General features: G+C 41.3%; 1 protein-coding gene, 1 long non-coding RNA gene and 1 pseudogene across 3 annotated transcripts in view; 1 reads left to right on the top strand and 2 right to left on the bottom strand.

Annotated features, from left to right (window-relative positions):
- Positions 1–396: 396 nt before the first annotated feature.
- Positions 397–9,125, bottom strand: LOC132435635 (uncharacterized). The gene is made up of 5 exons (XR_009521592.1): positions 8,838–9,125; positions 6,860–6,937; positions 5,846–5,947; positions 5,210–5,273; positions 397–571 (listed from the first exon to the last, which is right to left on the bottom strand). It is a non-coding gene; the product is annotated as an uncharacterized lncRNA (long non-coding RNA).
- The window catches only part of SLC22A15 (solute carrier family 22 member 15), a 79,762-nt gene continuing 74,418 nt past the window's right edge, over positions 9,117–14,460 (top strand). For both annotated transcript variants that reach the window (XR_009521591.1, XM_060027731.1), the window contains exon 1: positions 9,117–9,453. Coding sequence is in view for 1 of the 2 variants with exons in the window: in XM_060027731.1 (XP_059883714.1) it covers positions 9,367–9,453 (87 nt within the window). In the remaining variant the exon portion in view is untranslated. The remainder of the gene's footprint in view (positions 9,454–14,460) is intronic.
- Positions 10,286–13,121, bottom strand: LOC132425497 (KH domain-containing, RNA-binding, signal transduction-associated protein 3 pseudogene; annotated as a pseudogene).

Here is a 14,460-nt window from a genome sequence, read left to right on the forward strand (position 1 = left end):
GTTGACTGCACCAAGCTGTCATGCTTATATTTGGTGCCAGCTGGTCACCTGTTGGCAGGGCCAGAAGAGAGCCCCAGGACTAAATCCATCCTTACCTTCTATATCCAGCTTCAAATAAAACATCTCCATCAGCACATCTTCTCCCTGTGCAAACCACTTCACTGAACAGAAAACTTCTCTGCTTAAGTGATTTCTCATTATCAGCTTGTATTTTGACATCCAACAAACTAAAACTAAATTTTTAGTCTGAAGCAATAACTTTCCATTATATGTTATTTCAAGAAGCACCCATCTCCTTGCAACAGAGCATGTATTTATCTCATAAACACATACACAGCTGAAAAGAGCAATGACAAAAATAAAAACATAAACACAAAATGACTCAGGTATCTTTGATCAAATATCTTTATTATCAGTTATATTTATTTATTTTATGCCATAGACATTTTGCTCCTAAAATCTCATCTTCTTTCACTTACTTTAGTTCTTCATTTTATCCTCAATGGACCTGTTTCATGTCTTGACCATGGGAAGAAGATGCTGAGGAAAAGGCAAGCTGGTCACCAGGATGCTGTAAATGGCAATGACACATCATTAGGAACACCGTCATATAACAGAACAGGCCGAGAATACATCATTAAGAACCCAGACAGAAGATCATCATCTTCCATCATCATCTGAAATTAAGAAGCACCTCCAAAGGAACTGTTTACTGCTTTGTCTGCAAAAAGTGCTCTGAACACTAAACCAAAGAGACAAAACATCCTTTAGTGGATTGTTGGAGCACTTAAGGAGGTGTAAATTGTAATTAGCCATATGTTAGACTTTCACAGCCCAATAAGAAAGAAGCCTGATGGTGCAAGATCTCTGTGGCCCAGTTTTTCAGGTCAAAAGCAGAATGGCTGTTGAGTAAGGAATAACCCACAAAGGAAAGCTACAGTGCTATTCCATTCTCTGGCTTCAAACACAACAGATGAGAAAGCCTTCAGCACGCGTTCGCGATTGCAGTCATGTCGCTGAGTTATTAGGGAGGGAGGGCCCCTATTGAGCTAAAGTCCCAACCTTAAAATCGTGGATCTGGGGACATTTACTCTGTTTACAAAGGAATCAGAATGTAAATGTGTTACAAAGATAATATTGTTCTATATTAATATTTCCAGATAAGAAAAAATGGTTCAGAGATGGGGCCTGTACCAGAGAGTGGAATCTGTTAGTAAAAACAAACAAAACAAAACAAAAACAAAAAACAACTCACAAACTTTTGAGAACTTGGTTTTAGTTACTGCTGTGCTAACTAATTATGTGGCTTGCAGTATGTCCCTGAATCATCTTAAACCTATTATCTAACCTCCCGTAGCCTAAATTTAACATTTTTATAATGTGTGGGGGGGGTGGGCTCAGTGATTTCTAAAAAATGGCATTCAAAATGTGTGTGTGTATGAGTGCACCCTCTCCAGTACCCTCATTGTCCTGAGGAAAAACCATTAACTTCGGGCTTCCTGATGGCGCAGTGGTTAAGAATCGGCCTGCCAATGCAGGGGACACAGGTTCGAGCCCTGGTCGGGGAAGATCCCACACGATGTGGAGCAACTGAGCCTATGCTCTAGAGCCCATGAGCCACAACTACTGAGCCTGCATGCCACAACTACTGAAGCCTGCATGCCTAGAGCCCGTGCTCGGCAACAAGAGAAGCCACTGCAATGAGAAGCTTGTGCACTGCAATGAAGAGTAGCCCCTGCTTGCCGCAACTAGAGAAAGCCCACACGCAGCAATGAAGACCCACTGCAACCAAAAATAAATAAATAAAATAAATTTTTTTTAAAAAAACATTAACTTCATTGGGTTTGCACAAGGTCCTGTGACAAAAAAAGGTGAAGGAAAATGAATGAAATACTGCCATTTGCAGCAACATGGATGGACCTATCATACTAAGAGAAGTCAGGCAGAGAAAGACAAATACCATATGATATTGCTTATACATGGAATCTAAAATACGACACAAATGAACTTATTTACAAAACAGAATAAGACTCACAGACATAGAAAACAAATATATGGTTACCAAAGTAGAAAAGGAGTTGGGGAGGGATACATTAGGAGTTTGGGATTAGCTGATACAAACTACTAAATATAAAATAGATAAACAACAATGACCTACTGTATAGCCCAGGGAACTATATTCAATATCTTGTAATAACCTATAGTAGAAAATAATCTGAAAAAGTATACATATATATATACATATATATGTAAAGCTAAATCATTTTGCTGTATACCTGAAACTAACATAAGATTGTAAATCAACTATAATTAAATTAAAAAATGTCTTTATTAGACAAAGGTGAAAGAAGAATCTCAGGCCTGGTAGGAGGGGCAAATAAAACTGAGACTATTCAAAATCTTGCACTGAAACAGATAATTGACAGGAGGATTTGATTTGCTGTTTGGCTGAGAATAAGATACTCTTCTCATTCATATGAAAACCGATGAAGATGAGTTTATATCATTTAAGATGCAATATGATCTTCAGGCTCAAATAGCTGGATGCCAGTAAATTAAGGATTAACTTGGTTCTGAAAATTCATGTGAATTTGTGCACTCATGTAACTTTCTACTAAGTGACTCTCACTACTATAGGGAGATAACAAGATCTGGCTAATTCTTCTTAAGGCAGATTAACATAGGGACAAGAGCCTTCAGACTGAAGAAGACATAATGGATACCATTCTTCTTTCTAATCTACTTAGCCACATCGTTATGTTTTAATTTGGAGCCTATTTCATGATCAGATAGTAGAGCAAGTGTGCAATTTCCAGAGTCGACAACTCCTCCTCCTCTTCCTCGCTCTCACCCCTACCACCCCATCCAGTACTGCAGCCAAGAAGAAAGTCTTCACTGGAAGGCAAGCGCCACTAGTGAGAGGAGAGGCTTTGCTGGTTTAACCCTGTATTCCTCACACCTAGAATAATATGCCCAGCACGCATTTGTTGAAAGAATTCTCATACATAACGATTTTCAGAATCGTTTCGGGATTGGTGACTTCTCCTTTTTGAGACTGAGTAGATCCAGTGGATCAAACTTGATTCTCTGAAATCTACTTTGGGTTCCTACTTTCTGAAGGCAATGTAAATTGCTGGTTTTAATTTAGAAAGCCCACTTGGGGTTAAGACTCTTGATATGCAGGTTATCATCATGTTTGCGCAATACTTAACCAACTCAAGTGGTTCAGGCAATTCCAATAGCACCCAGATTTTAATCCTGGGGAACTTCGGGGCATTTGGCAAATTTTTATCCATTCTACTGAATTATATAGCCTCAAATGATAGACGTCCATGAGTATGGCAAATTCGTCATTGCAGTCTGTATTCCCTAGTTGTAAAACTTCCCTGCATAAGAAATAGCAGCAGCATAGTGGCAGTAACAGCAACAACCCTGACGTTTTCATTAAAGTTGGGCACTCAGGAATGAATCTGTTGAATTAAATGAATGTCCCATTCTCTAAGCTCAGTGCCTCTTGGGACAGCATGTAAAACTGGACTCTTAGCAAGCAAAACACTCTATGATCTAAATTCAAACATAAGTAATGGCTAATTTCCCTCATATTTCATCTCTTTCTGCTGTAACCTAAAAATAGAACTTTAGACCTAACTCTATTCATACTCTTTTATTGCTAAGGTTTGAGACATGGAAATGGCCAACTCCTCCATATCAGATTTAGATCTAATTTAGTATATGCTTTCACCCACTTACAGACGGTTTTTGAATGACAGTTGTTGGTTTGGAGGGCCAGAACACGGAGACACGTCAATCTCACCGCTAATTCCATTATCGTTTTGCTTTTCCTCCCTTTGTCTTCTTGCTCCTTCCTCCCAGACATCTGTCCTCAAAATCTGGCTTCCTTGTGATCTGGTCACTCCCATCACATTTGCTGTGTTTATATCAACTTAATGTTGACAGAGGTATTTGGACTTTGGCTGTCTTTATTAAGGCATGTTGCTGTAACATACTAACAAAGAGTTATCTCAGCATAAAGGTTTATGCAGAAGGAAAAATGTTCTTTAGATTTTTTAAAAAGACTAACTCTGGGTACATTTAGGCTGGTATACAACACTGATTTCCAAGGATTTGAAACAACACTTAACACACATGAATTCTGTTATCTTGCATACCGAATTTCAGTAGCCTTCCGGGACACCAAATTACCAGTGAAGCAAAAGGCCACACTGTGGTTAGGTGTGGAGGTTTTACAACAAAAGAAAGAAGATGACAATAGTTGAGTATATTTGCTTCAAGGCTTTATGTAATTTACCAGATAAAGTTAACCTTTCTTCCTCTCATATCCCAACAAGTGTATATTTGATAGACACACTATTTTAAACATTATTTTAATTTATTATTTAAAAAAACCCCAGATGTTCATTACTTCTGAGTTATTAAAAGAAATACAGGTACTATAAAATTATAGTAGGAAAGGACTTAAGAAAAAGAAAAATGAGTAAAGAATGGTCAGATGGGGAAAATATGCTCTCAAAATGGAACTCTTTGCTAAGAGCCACAGATGCAATACCTTGAGCCTCAGGAGAGCTTTAATTAGTCCTGCTCTTCCTTCAGCGCATGCTCAGAAGCTCTGGCACGGACTGTAAATGAGGGCAAGGAAATCCAGCAGGGGCCTGGGTGGGTTAAGGGGGGGAAGGGCAGGATCTTAAAGGGGCAACGACCATTTAAAAGAGCAATGCCTCTAGGCCCCACCATTCCTATCTCAGGTCCTTCAACCTACCACCACCAACCTACTCTACCTTCTGTGTTCCCTACCTCAGTTAACAGTACTACCTCTGGGCTTCCCTGGTGGTGCAGTGGTTAGGAATCCGCCTACCAAAGCAGGGGACACGGGTTCGAGCCCTGGGTCCGGGAAGATCCCACAAGCCGCAAAGCAACTCAGCCCATGCGCCACAATTACTGAGCCTGTGTTCTAGAGCCCAAGAGCCACAACTACGAAGCCCGTGTGACACAACTACTGAAGCCCACGTGCCTAGAGCCCATGGTCTGCAACAAGAGAAGCCACCGCAATGAGAAGCCCGCACACCTCAACGAAGAGCAGCCCCCGCTCGCCGCAACTAGAGAAAGCCCATGCACAGGCAACGAAGACCCAATGCAGCCAAAAATAAATAAATGAAATAAATAAATTTATATATATAAAAAATAGTACTACCTCCATTTTCCCAGTTGTTGAAGCCAGAAACAGGAATCATTGCTGATTTCTCTCTCGTATGCTTCTGCAAAATGAATCACTGTCAATTTTTGCAGATTTTACCTTAAATTTGACTTCACTTCTCAATCCCTATTACCACTGTCCTGGTTTAAGCTCTCAGACCCTCACTGGGTCCTGCCTGGGCCCTTACAACAGTGTCTCAACTGGTGTTACGTGCATTTTCCACTGCTGCCAAATCATCTTTTAAAAATCACAACGCTCAACCTGAAAAAACACTTCAGTGGTCCCCATCACCTGCAGGAAAAAGTTGAAGCTCCTTAGCACTGCATACCTGGACTCTATCAATCCACAGACCTCATTTCTGACACTCCCAGGGTTGTATTTTCTGTTCTCACGATAACCAACTGCTTTTAGGATATATGTTCCAACACAATGTGAATTAACACGGAATATGTAAAGTTTCTGACCCACTTAAAATACATAAACTTTTAGCGAGTAAGATGAAATAACCCAACTTCTACTTAACACTTCATTTATTTAGCTATATATCATAAAATATGGATGTATAATTTTTTCACTCTCATGCATCATAATATCAAAGGAAAATTTCAAAAGTTCAAAATATGACTCTCTTACCTATACAGAATGAACCCATGTCAATGATTTTATTTTTAATTGATGAAGGAAGCAGTAGGATGGTAAAGCTGGTTCTAAGAGCATTTGAAGAACTGGTTATTTCTAGGAAAAAAAAAAGATTGCTAGATTATATATAAAATGAATTAATGTTCTGCGGGGCAATGAAATAATAGATTATTATCTTTCCTATTAAACATAATCATTTACATCTCTACCAAAAAGAAAATCCACAAATTTACATGTAACTGCACAGTATCTAGACTCTAATTCATAGCAAATAGCCAGGTCAAACACTGGTAAATTTTCCTACTGAATTAAATAATTAAATAATCCTGGGGGTGGGCTTGTTGAATAATGCTTCATGATTACATTGAAAGGACATACAGTCCTCTTCTTGCTTTCTGATTATTTCCAAGTGCAGGACAATTTTCCTTAACAGTGAAAGTTTTTTGTTAAAACACTTCACATTAGTCTTGTTCATCAGTGTTTTGGCACCACAATAGTCACTTCTTGAGTCACCTAACAAAGCTTTTCAGAACATAACATTTTATGTCCTCCTGTGTTTTCTCCGATAAAGCATTCTGGAATCTCGTGTAGTTTGAAAAGAGAATAAATATATTAAGTAACTATCAACATTGTAGAACAGTGTACAGTTATGTGGATGTTAAAACGTTAACTACTAAAATAATAATAATGACAACAATAATAACAATAATAGTGCAATGTGTAGCTCCCAAAAATAGAAGAAAGAAGGACCATATAAAAATGGTTTTAAGACTTCAATAGATGGCCAGGAAGTAAAAAGAAAGAAGATGGTAAACATAAAACAAAAAATAGTGCAATGTGTAGCTCCCAAAAATAGAAGAAAGAAAGAAGGACCATATAAAAATGGCTTTAAGACTTCAATAGACGGCCAGGAAGTAAAAAGAAAGAAGATGATAAACATAAAACACAAAATAGTAGAAATGATTCTAAATATATCATTCACAATGAGTATAAGTGGGTTTAACTCACCTGTTAAAAGACAGAGACTACAAAATTGGATAGACAAATAAACCCTCCTTCCATAAACATGTCTAGAAGGTAACAAAGCTGAAAGGATGAAAACAAAGGGATTACAAGGAAAATAACAACAACAAAAAATTGACACAGCAATGTTAACATTAGACAAAATGAAAATTAAGACAAAAAGCATTAAGAGAAAAAAAGGTATTTTATCACGATAAAAGGAATGATACAATTGGTACTTTCATAAACTTTCACAAATAAAAAGAGAACTTGATAAAAACTCGAAAATGATAATCATTTTGTAAGATTTTGACACGTTTACTAAAATCTGATACATCCAGCAAAGTAAAATTTAGTAGTAATACAGACTACTTTGATAAAATTAACAAGGTTGATCTAATAGATAAAGAACCTTGCACCCAAACAAATGGAGAGTATTTTCAATACATTCAGTACACTTTTCTAAAATGACCACATACTAGGTCACAAGAAAATTCAATTTCCAAGATTTAATATCATCTATGTTCACAAAGCATTTAAATTAGTAATCAACAATAAAAAGATGGTTAAAAAATAGCAACAACCTTTAATTGAAAACTTAAAAAAAAAGAACAAATAGCTCCTTGGGTAGAGAGGACATTACAATGTCATGGAATATTTAAAACTAAAGACAATGTAAGTACCACATGACAAAACTTGTGGAATAGAGCAAAGTAGTACCTAGAGAAATGCATAGTCTTATGTATAATTATTCTTATAAAAGGAAAATTGAAAGCAAAAAGCTAAACTTTCAAGTCATGTAGGCAGTAAAAGAATTACATACTAGCAAAAATAAGTAAAGAAAGAAAATAGTTCATATATTCCATAAAATAGAAAACAAAGACATAAAGAAAGAAAAATCACAAAATAAAAACTGGTTTCTTCAAAAAATAATAAAGTAGACAAGCTTCTGGCAAGACTGATAAGAATGGGACAATAAAAATGAATAATATTCAGAATAAAAAAATGGGGCCTAAATACAGCTAGAGCATGATTTAAAAAACCCCAAGAGAACAAGATGAACAAGTTTATTCCAAAAACAACAGAAAAACTAGATAAAATAGTAACACTTCTAGAAAAAAAACTAAAAGTAATTCAAGAACAAAAAGCCATAAAGGGCTTCCCTGGTGGTGCAGTGGTTGAGAGTCCGCCTGCCGATGCAGGGGATACGGGTTCGTGCCCCAGTCCGGGAGGATCCCACATGCCGCGGAGCGGCTAGGCCTGTGAGCCATGGACGCTGAGCCTGTGCGTCCGGAGCCTGTTGCTCTGCAGCGGGAGAGGCCACAACAGTGAGAGGCCCGCGTACCAAAAAAAAAAAAAAAAGCCATAAAAATAAGTGACATAAATCTCTCTAGGTCTCTATCTCTGTGACAAAGAGGCTCCCCCTGCAAAACAAACCAAGTCCAGATGGTTTAAAGAAGAGTTTTTACTAAATACTTCCAACTCATTTTACTAAGCTACTATAATCTCACAGCCAAATCCAGACAAGAACAGTAACAAAATTATAGACCTATCTCACTCTCTTAGACGTAAAAGGCTAGATAAAGCAATAACTGGTTACTTCTTCTGTTCAATATTGTACTGGGTGCCGTGGCCTCGACAATGGAATACTATGCAGCTGTTAAAATCAATCTAAGGAGGTGGAGAAATGAGGCTTAAGGCAAGTGACTAGCGTCCCTAGGTCCTGCTGCATATTTCTCCATTTCCAGCCCTTCAAACTGCTGTTTATCCTTCAAACACTTTGGCAGCCATCACGTCCTGTCCCATAAATTAATCTTTCATCTTTTGTATTTCCTTCGTACCTCATGGATATTTCTATAACCAAATGTATCTCACGGTTTTGCAAGAATTTGGTTGCCTGACCACATAGCTAGCACAGAGCAGGATGTAAAGAAATGTTGAACAGCACTCTTCTCCGAAGGATCTAGAACCCATTCCCACTTACCGCATTTAACTGATTTGTACAAAAGTACAGATTATGCTAGCAGTCACCCGGTCTCCCAACAGTCATCGCGTCCCCCGTCCCCGAAGCAGCGGCTGTGGCTTAGACGCCGCTGCCCTTCCCGTATTTCTCCATCAGAGAGGATGCCGACGGCCGAGCCCACTTCCCACTTCCTCTTTCCTCTCGCTTTAAGCGGCGCAGAAACCCATCCCTCTCAGAAAAAAATCTTTAACAGGAAGCCCAGAGGCCCTGGTACCTGGCATCCCGCCCCGGACCCGCAAGCCCGCGCGGGCCCCCGGTCCCCGGCCCCCGACCCCCGACCCCGCCCGCGCAGACGCAACTCCCGCCGCCCCGCCCACGCTCCCACGCCGCGCCCGGCTCCTCGCTGGCTGGGCCGAGCCGGTGCCGGGCGCCGTGGAGCTCGCGCGCCGGGCCGGCCGGGGAGGGCCGCGCCGGAGCGGGGGCGGCGGGAGGGCGGGTCGGGGCCGGGCTCCCGCTGGCGGCTAGGCCGGGGCCGAGCGCGCGGCCGGCCATGGAGGTGGAGGAGGCGTTCCAGGCGGTAGGCGAGATGGGCATTTACCAGATGTACCTGTGCTTCCTGCTGGCGGTGTTGCTGCAGGTGAGTCCCCCGCCGCTCGTATGGCTCCCACGTCCCCGCTTCCTAGCCGCCCGGGGAGAGGCGTACCTTCCTCCCCACCCCCCAGCGCCCGGCCCGGATGCCGAGCCTCTGCAAACCCCGAGGTGTGGCGAGCCTCTCCCGCCTCCACCTTCACCCCGCGCGAGGGCGGCGCTGGGGTAGGCGCCGCGCGTTGGCCTGGGCCCCGGAAAGCCAAGGTCGCCGGCCGGCCTGTCAACCCAAGCCTCGGATCCTCGTCCCTTAGGCGCCATGCTTCTCTCACCTCGAGTGGGGAGGGACTGCGTGGGGGGTACTTAAGCCAGCGAGCTGGTTAGTAAGAGATGAAAAATCCAGTTGTTACCTGGAATACGCTGTGAATAGGAAGGGAATTTTTAACCTGTGGCGCTGTCACTTTGGAATCTGGAACACAGAGAGGGAGGGCCCTGATCACCCGCTGACAGAAGGGCTGATTTAGAGGGCCTCCTTCAGCTGTGGTATCTACTTACCATCTTTTCCTGGATTTGAGGGGACTTCCTATCCAGGAGCTTTCAATGCATAGGGTTTCTTTCTTTCTGGTTTAAGTTCTGCTGGGTCATTCTGCCCAGAGTCCCCTTGGGTTGAGACTTTTTAAAGTCCATAGTGCCATCTACAACGTGTGGTGTAAAATGGAATCACTTCTTCATTGTACAGAATTCTCAGAGACTGCTTTTTTGGTTTTCTCCAGATTTTAACCATTTTGATTTATTTAAAAAGGGATTGTTCGTAGAAAACAATTACTTTGAACAGTATACAGGACTGATGGAGACTGGCTATGTCACAGCATCAGACAGTACAGTCAGTATCTGCTGTATGGCTGGTCTCGGTAGACACCCGTTGCTGTCCTCGCTGAGGGTTCCTTGTGTCTTGAGTTAGTCCACTCCTCTGGCCCTTAGGAATCACACGTCTCTTCACTGAATCGGTGTCCATAAGCATAGTAATCAGCGCCACTTTGGGCTGGGGCGCTATAGTTGTTATCATAGGAATCATAACGCTGTTCCTTATAAGCAGTGCCATGTCCATCGTCATAGTCATAATCTCCACAGGTCTCTCGTGTTGGGGGCGGTGGTGGAGGTCTGTACCCAGTTGGGGGGACTCCTCTTGCTCTGAGGTGAGAAGTCCTCTTCCCCGACTCACTGGCCCTCGGGTGGAAAGGACTCCCCTGGCAGTCGGTGTCCCTCGCAGTACCCCGACTCCCACTGGCTGGGCTGTGACTCCTCCCCTTCCCCTGGTTATTGCTGGGGTTGGTACCCCTCTTGTACGCAAGGTAACAACTGGTACATCTGCATTTTCTGGACCACCATTCAAATAGGTTAATTCCTGGAGCTGTGCTTGCCTGATTTCATCATTATACTCAGGAATGAGGAACTTTTTGATTTCCTCCAGAGCATGTCCCATCCGGGCATAGGCTTCTGCTGGGGGGCGGGGCAAACACTTCATTCAGAACACGGAGATCATCACTGAGGTGGAAGTACCTTGCTTCTCCACTTTTCCTCAACTCTTCTTCTTTTGCCTTGTCTCTCATGGAGCCTTTTCCAAGGATGGACATTTTTGTCAAGGTTTCTTCTTGTAAACGCTTCACAGAATTGCCACGTGGCCCCAAAAGTTTTCCCACAAAGTTGAACTTAGGGAACTGTTTTACAGGAGTTAAAACTTTCTGTCCCAGCCTAAAAATGTAGGTTCCATATGCTCAAGGTCACTACAAATACACTTCGCCACGCAAGTTCCTCCTCCTTTGCCAGCTTAAATGGCCCATTTGATGTCAATTACTTCTTTTATTCTAAAGGCATTTTGTTCACAGATCCTTTATTAGTATGCCAGTCGGCCATTTTACTTATTCTTTCATTCAACGTATATTTAATGAGTGCCTACTGTGTGCTTATCAGGGGCTATAATGTCAGATAAATCAAAGCCCCTTTCCTGTGAAGTTTACATTCTAGTGGGGGTGGGATGAAGCAGGCAGGCAGTTAAATAATTACAATTAACATGTGATGATAGTTATTCTGAGGGAAGGACAGGATGATCATGGGTATAAGCACCAGTCCACCAGTTGCTTAAACCTTGCATAAATCAGCTGCTCAACAGGAAGACTGGGAGGGTTGGAGGTGAGGGTTGACTAAGCGATTCTGTTTTCCATTAAAATGTTTGAAAGTTCAGTTGATTTCATAACCAGCCAGAAGAACCATTTAAATGATGCACTGACAGATGAAGTCAGTTCTTTCTCTAGCAAAACAAGTTCTCAGTTCACAAATATGTGATATTCTGAGGTTCCTTTAAGAGTGTTTTAGCTTTAAATGCACTTTCCTGTGGGGAAAAAGTATTTGTGCTAAATCACAAAAGAGTATTTAATGCAGAGAGAATAGAATTGTGATCATGATGTCTGACATTCATTTATATTTTCTCTTTGAGAAAATTCTTTTCCTATTCTAACCAAGAATTTCAGGAACATAACTCCCTCTCTGAGTAATCTCACCTACACTCTATCTCCTATATCATTATGTTCTCACCTGCCTAGCCAGGTATCCACTGACCTTGAATAAGTTTGTCTTGAGTGGAGTGTGGCACTAAAAAGGCCACCGTTCTGCGTTCGGGACCTGTTAAATTTCCATCATTTACTTTTTGTTATGGTTGACCCAGTTGGTTAGACCCAGTTGGTACCAAAGAGGTCTAAGCCCATGACCATGACTGTTCACTGAACCCTGCCTGATGTGTGGTCAGTATTCACCATAGAAGAACTAGCTCTTAGAGTGTTGGGGATGAGTGACTGACTTTACTTGTAGGTGTGGGCTGAGGAGGTGCCCTGTAGCTGTGCGGATCCCAAAAGAGTATAGATGCCCAGGTCCAAGCAGAAGTGAATTCTTCACAGCTGTTACCCGTTTGTGAGGACTTAACTACCCCATTGAGATACATAATCCACATGGTCCTATGGTCACCCAAAGCTCTCCCCAAAGGCTGCTCTATCAAGTCTGTTGTTGGAGATGATTTAGACTAGGGGAGCTGGCCTGCAGAGTGCGAGTACTAGAGGGTCCCGTCACACAGTTGTAACACGATGCTTTCTTCATTCTTCTGGGGGTTGCTTCCTCTAACAGGAAGAAGTAAGAAGCCTTTTTCAGAGTTGGTTGGCTTGAATGGAAGGAGCTTGATGTTTGCTTTTTAAAACCAAAGCACTTGTCTACCAGTGTCCAGTGAGTGTACAGACCAATGGTATAGCAGCCCTGCCAGAGAGGGGGAGTCCTGCACATTGTAGATGGGACTGCCAGGGAGAGGGACCACCAGGGAGAGGGGACTGCCTCAGCAGGAGCCTTATCTACATCTGTGGTTTGGTGATGACCAACTCCAGCTGAGAAACACAAAACTAGAGGGACAGAGATGGAAACCGTACAGATTCTTTTGTTTTCTTCCTTCTAGGATCATTATTATTTTTAAAATGATGTTAACTCCCTTTACTTCAAACACATCCAAGTTCAAACTAAGAGGACAAGACCACATTACAAACCAACTGTAAAGGTCTTTAGGTTAACTTTTCTTGGATTATAGATATCATCAGGTAGCTCCTCAAACGTCTCAATATCGTTTCCTTTGCCTAGGAGACCTACCTTCACTTGCCTTGCAAACACAATCTTTGGAATCTCCATAGTGGTCAACTTTCAGATATGTACAGAATAAATGCAGATTTTGTAGATTTCTCGTCAGCATGATAAGATGCAAGTGACCTGATAATAGTGATACTTGGTTTTACAGTACCTAAGAAGAAAGCTAGAGGAGAAAAATTGCCTTCTGTAAAACTGGTTGTCCTATGGACAAGCAATAAGATTTATAATTTTGCAGTTAGAAAAAGTCTTACCCACTCAAATATACATGCCCTCCTTTGGGTAAGAGTTATTTGTGGTATTTAAATATGAATAATTCTATTTACTTTATTACCATTTCTATTTTCCAATTGTGATTCAAAGTTGACGCCATTATCACTATTTTGTGTTTGTGTTTGTGTGTGCTTATTTGCCAGACTGTTTGGAGGAAGGTTTGAATACAATTCTTTGTTTCTTGATCCGTTTAGACATAAAGTGGAAATGGATCCTACTTCCTTGCTCTAAGTCAGAGACTCCGGCTCCTTCGTTTTCCTCAGGATCATGAATCATACGCTGTGGTATAATTTGCACAGAATTTAAAGCATCCATTAACCAACAGGAACATGTAACCTGTAATAAACATTCGTTTCACCAGCAGAATTGTGATGCTGCTGTGAATCTCAGCTTGAGATGCAGTACTCTGGTATTTCGGAATGCATTATTATTATGTAAACTCTTAATAAACCCAACCTTACTTTTCAGATCCTTGAACTACCAGTGCATTCATATCATCTACGCAATAAATATCTTTTAACGGTGTTTTAGAAAGTGGAATGACTGAGCAGGTATTTTGCAGAAGAGGGAACTATAATAGTCAACACATGAAAAGATGTTTACCTTCAGTGGTCATCTGGGACAGGCATATAAAAATGACTATGAAATATCATTTCACACTTATTAGAATAGCAAACATTAAATAGTCTAACAGTACAAGTGTGATGAAAATGAGTAGAAAGTACCCCATTTACAGAACAATTTGGCACTGTCTAGTAAAATTACAACCAGCATTGGACTCCTAGGTGTATGTACGACGGTATCCCTTGTGCATAAGCAGATATGTATAGGATGTTTTTTGCAGCACTGTTTGTAATGACAAAATTTAGTAACCACCTAAATGACTCTCAAAAAGGGACTGGGGACTTCCCTGGTGGTTAGGTGGTTAAGACTCTGCCTTCCAATGCAGGGGGTGCGAGTTTGATCCCTGGTCAGGGAGCTAAGATCCCACATGCCTCTCTGCCAAAAAACCAAAACGTAAAACAGAAGCAATATTGTAACAAATTCAATAAAGACTTTAGAAATGGTCCACATCAAAAAAAAAATCTTTAAAAAAAAAGGACTAGATAAT

Source organism: Delphinus delphis, chromosome 1 (genome assembly GCF_949987515.2).
Source record: "Delphinus delphis chromosome 1, mDelDel1.2, whole genome shotgun sequence".
Classification (NCBI taxonomy): Eukaryota; Metazoa; Chordata; class Mammalia; order Artiodactyla; family Delphinidae; genus Delphinus; species Delphinus delphis.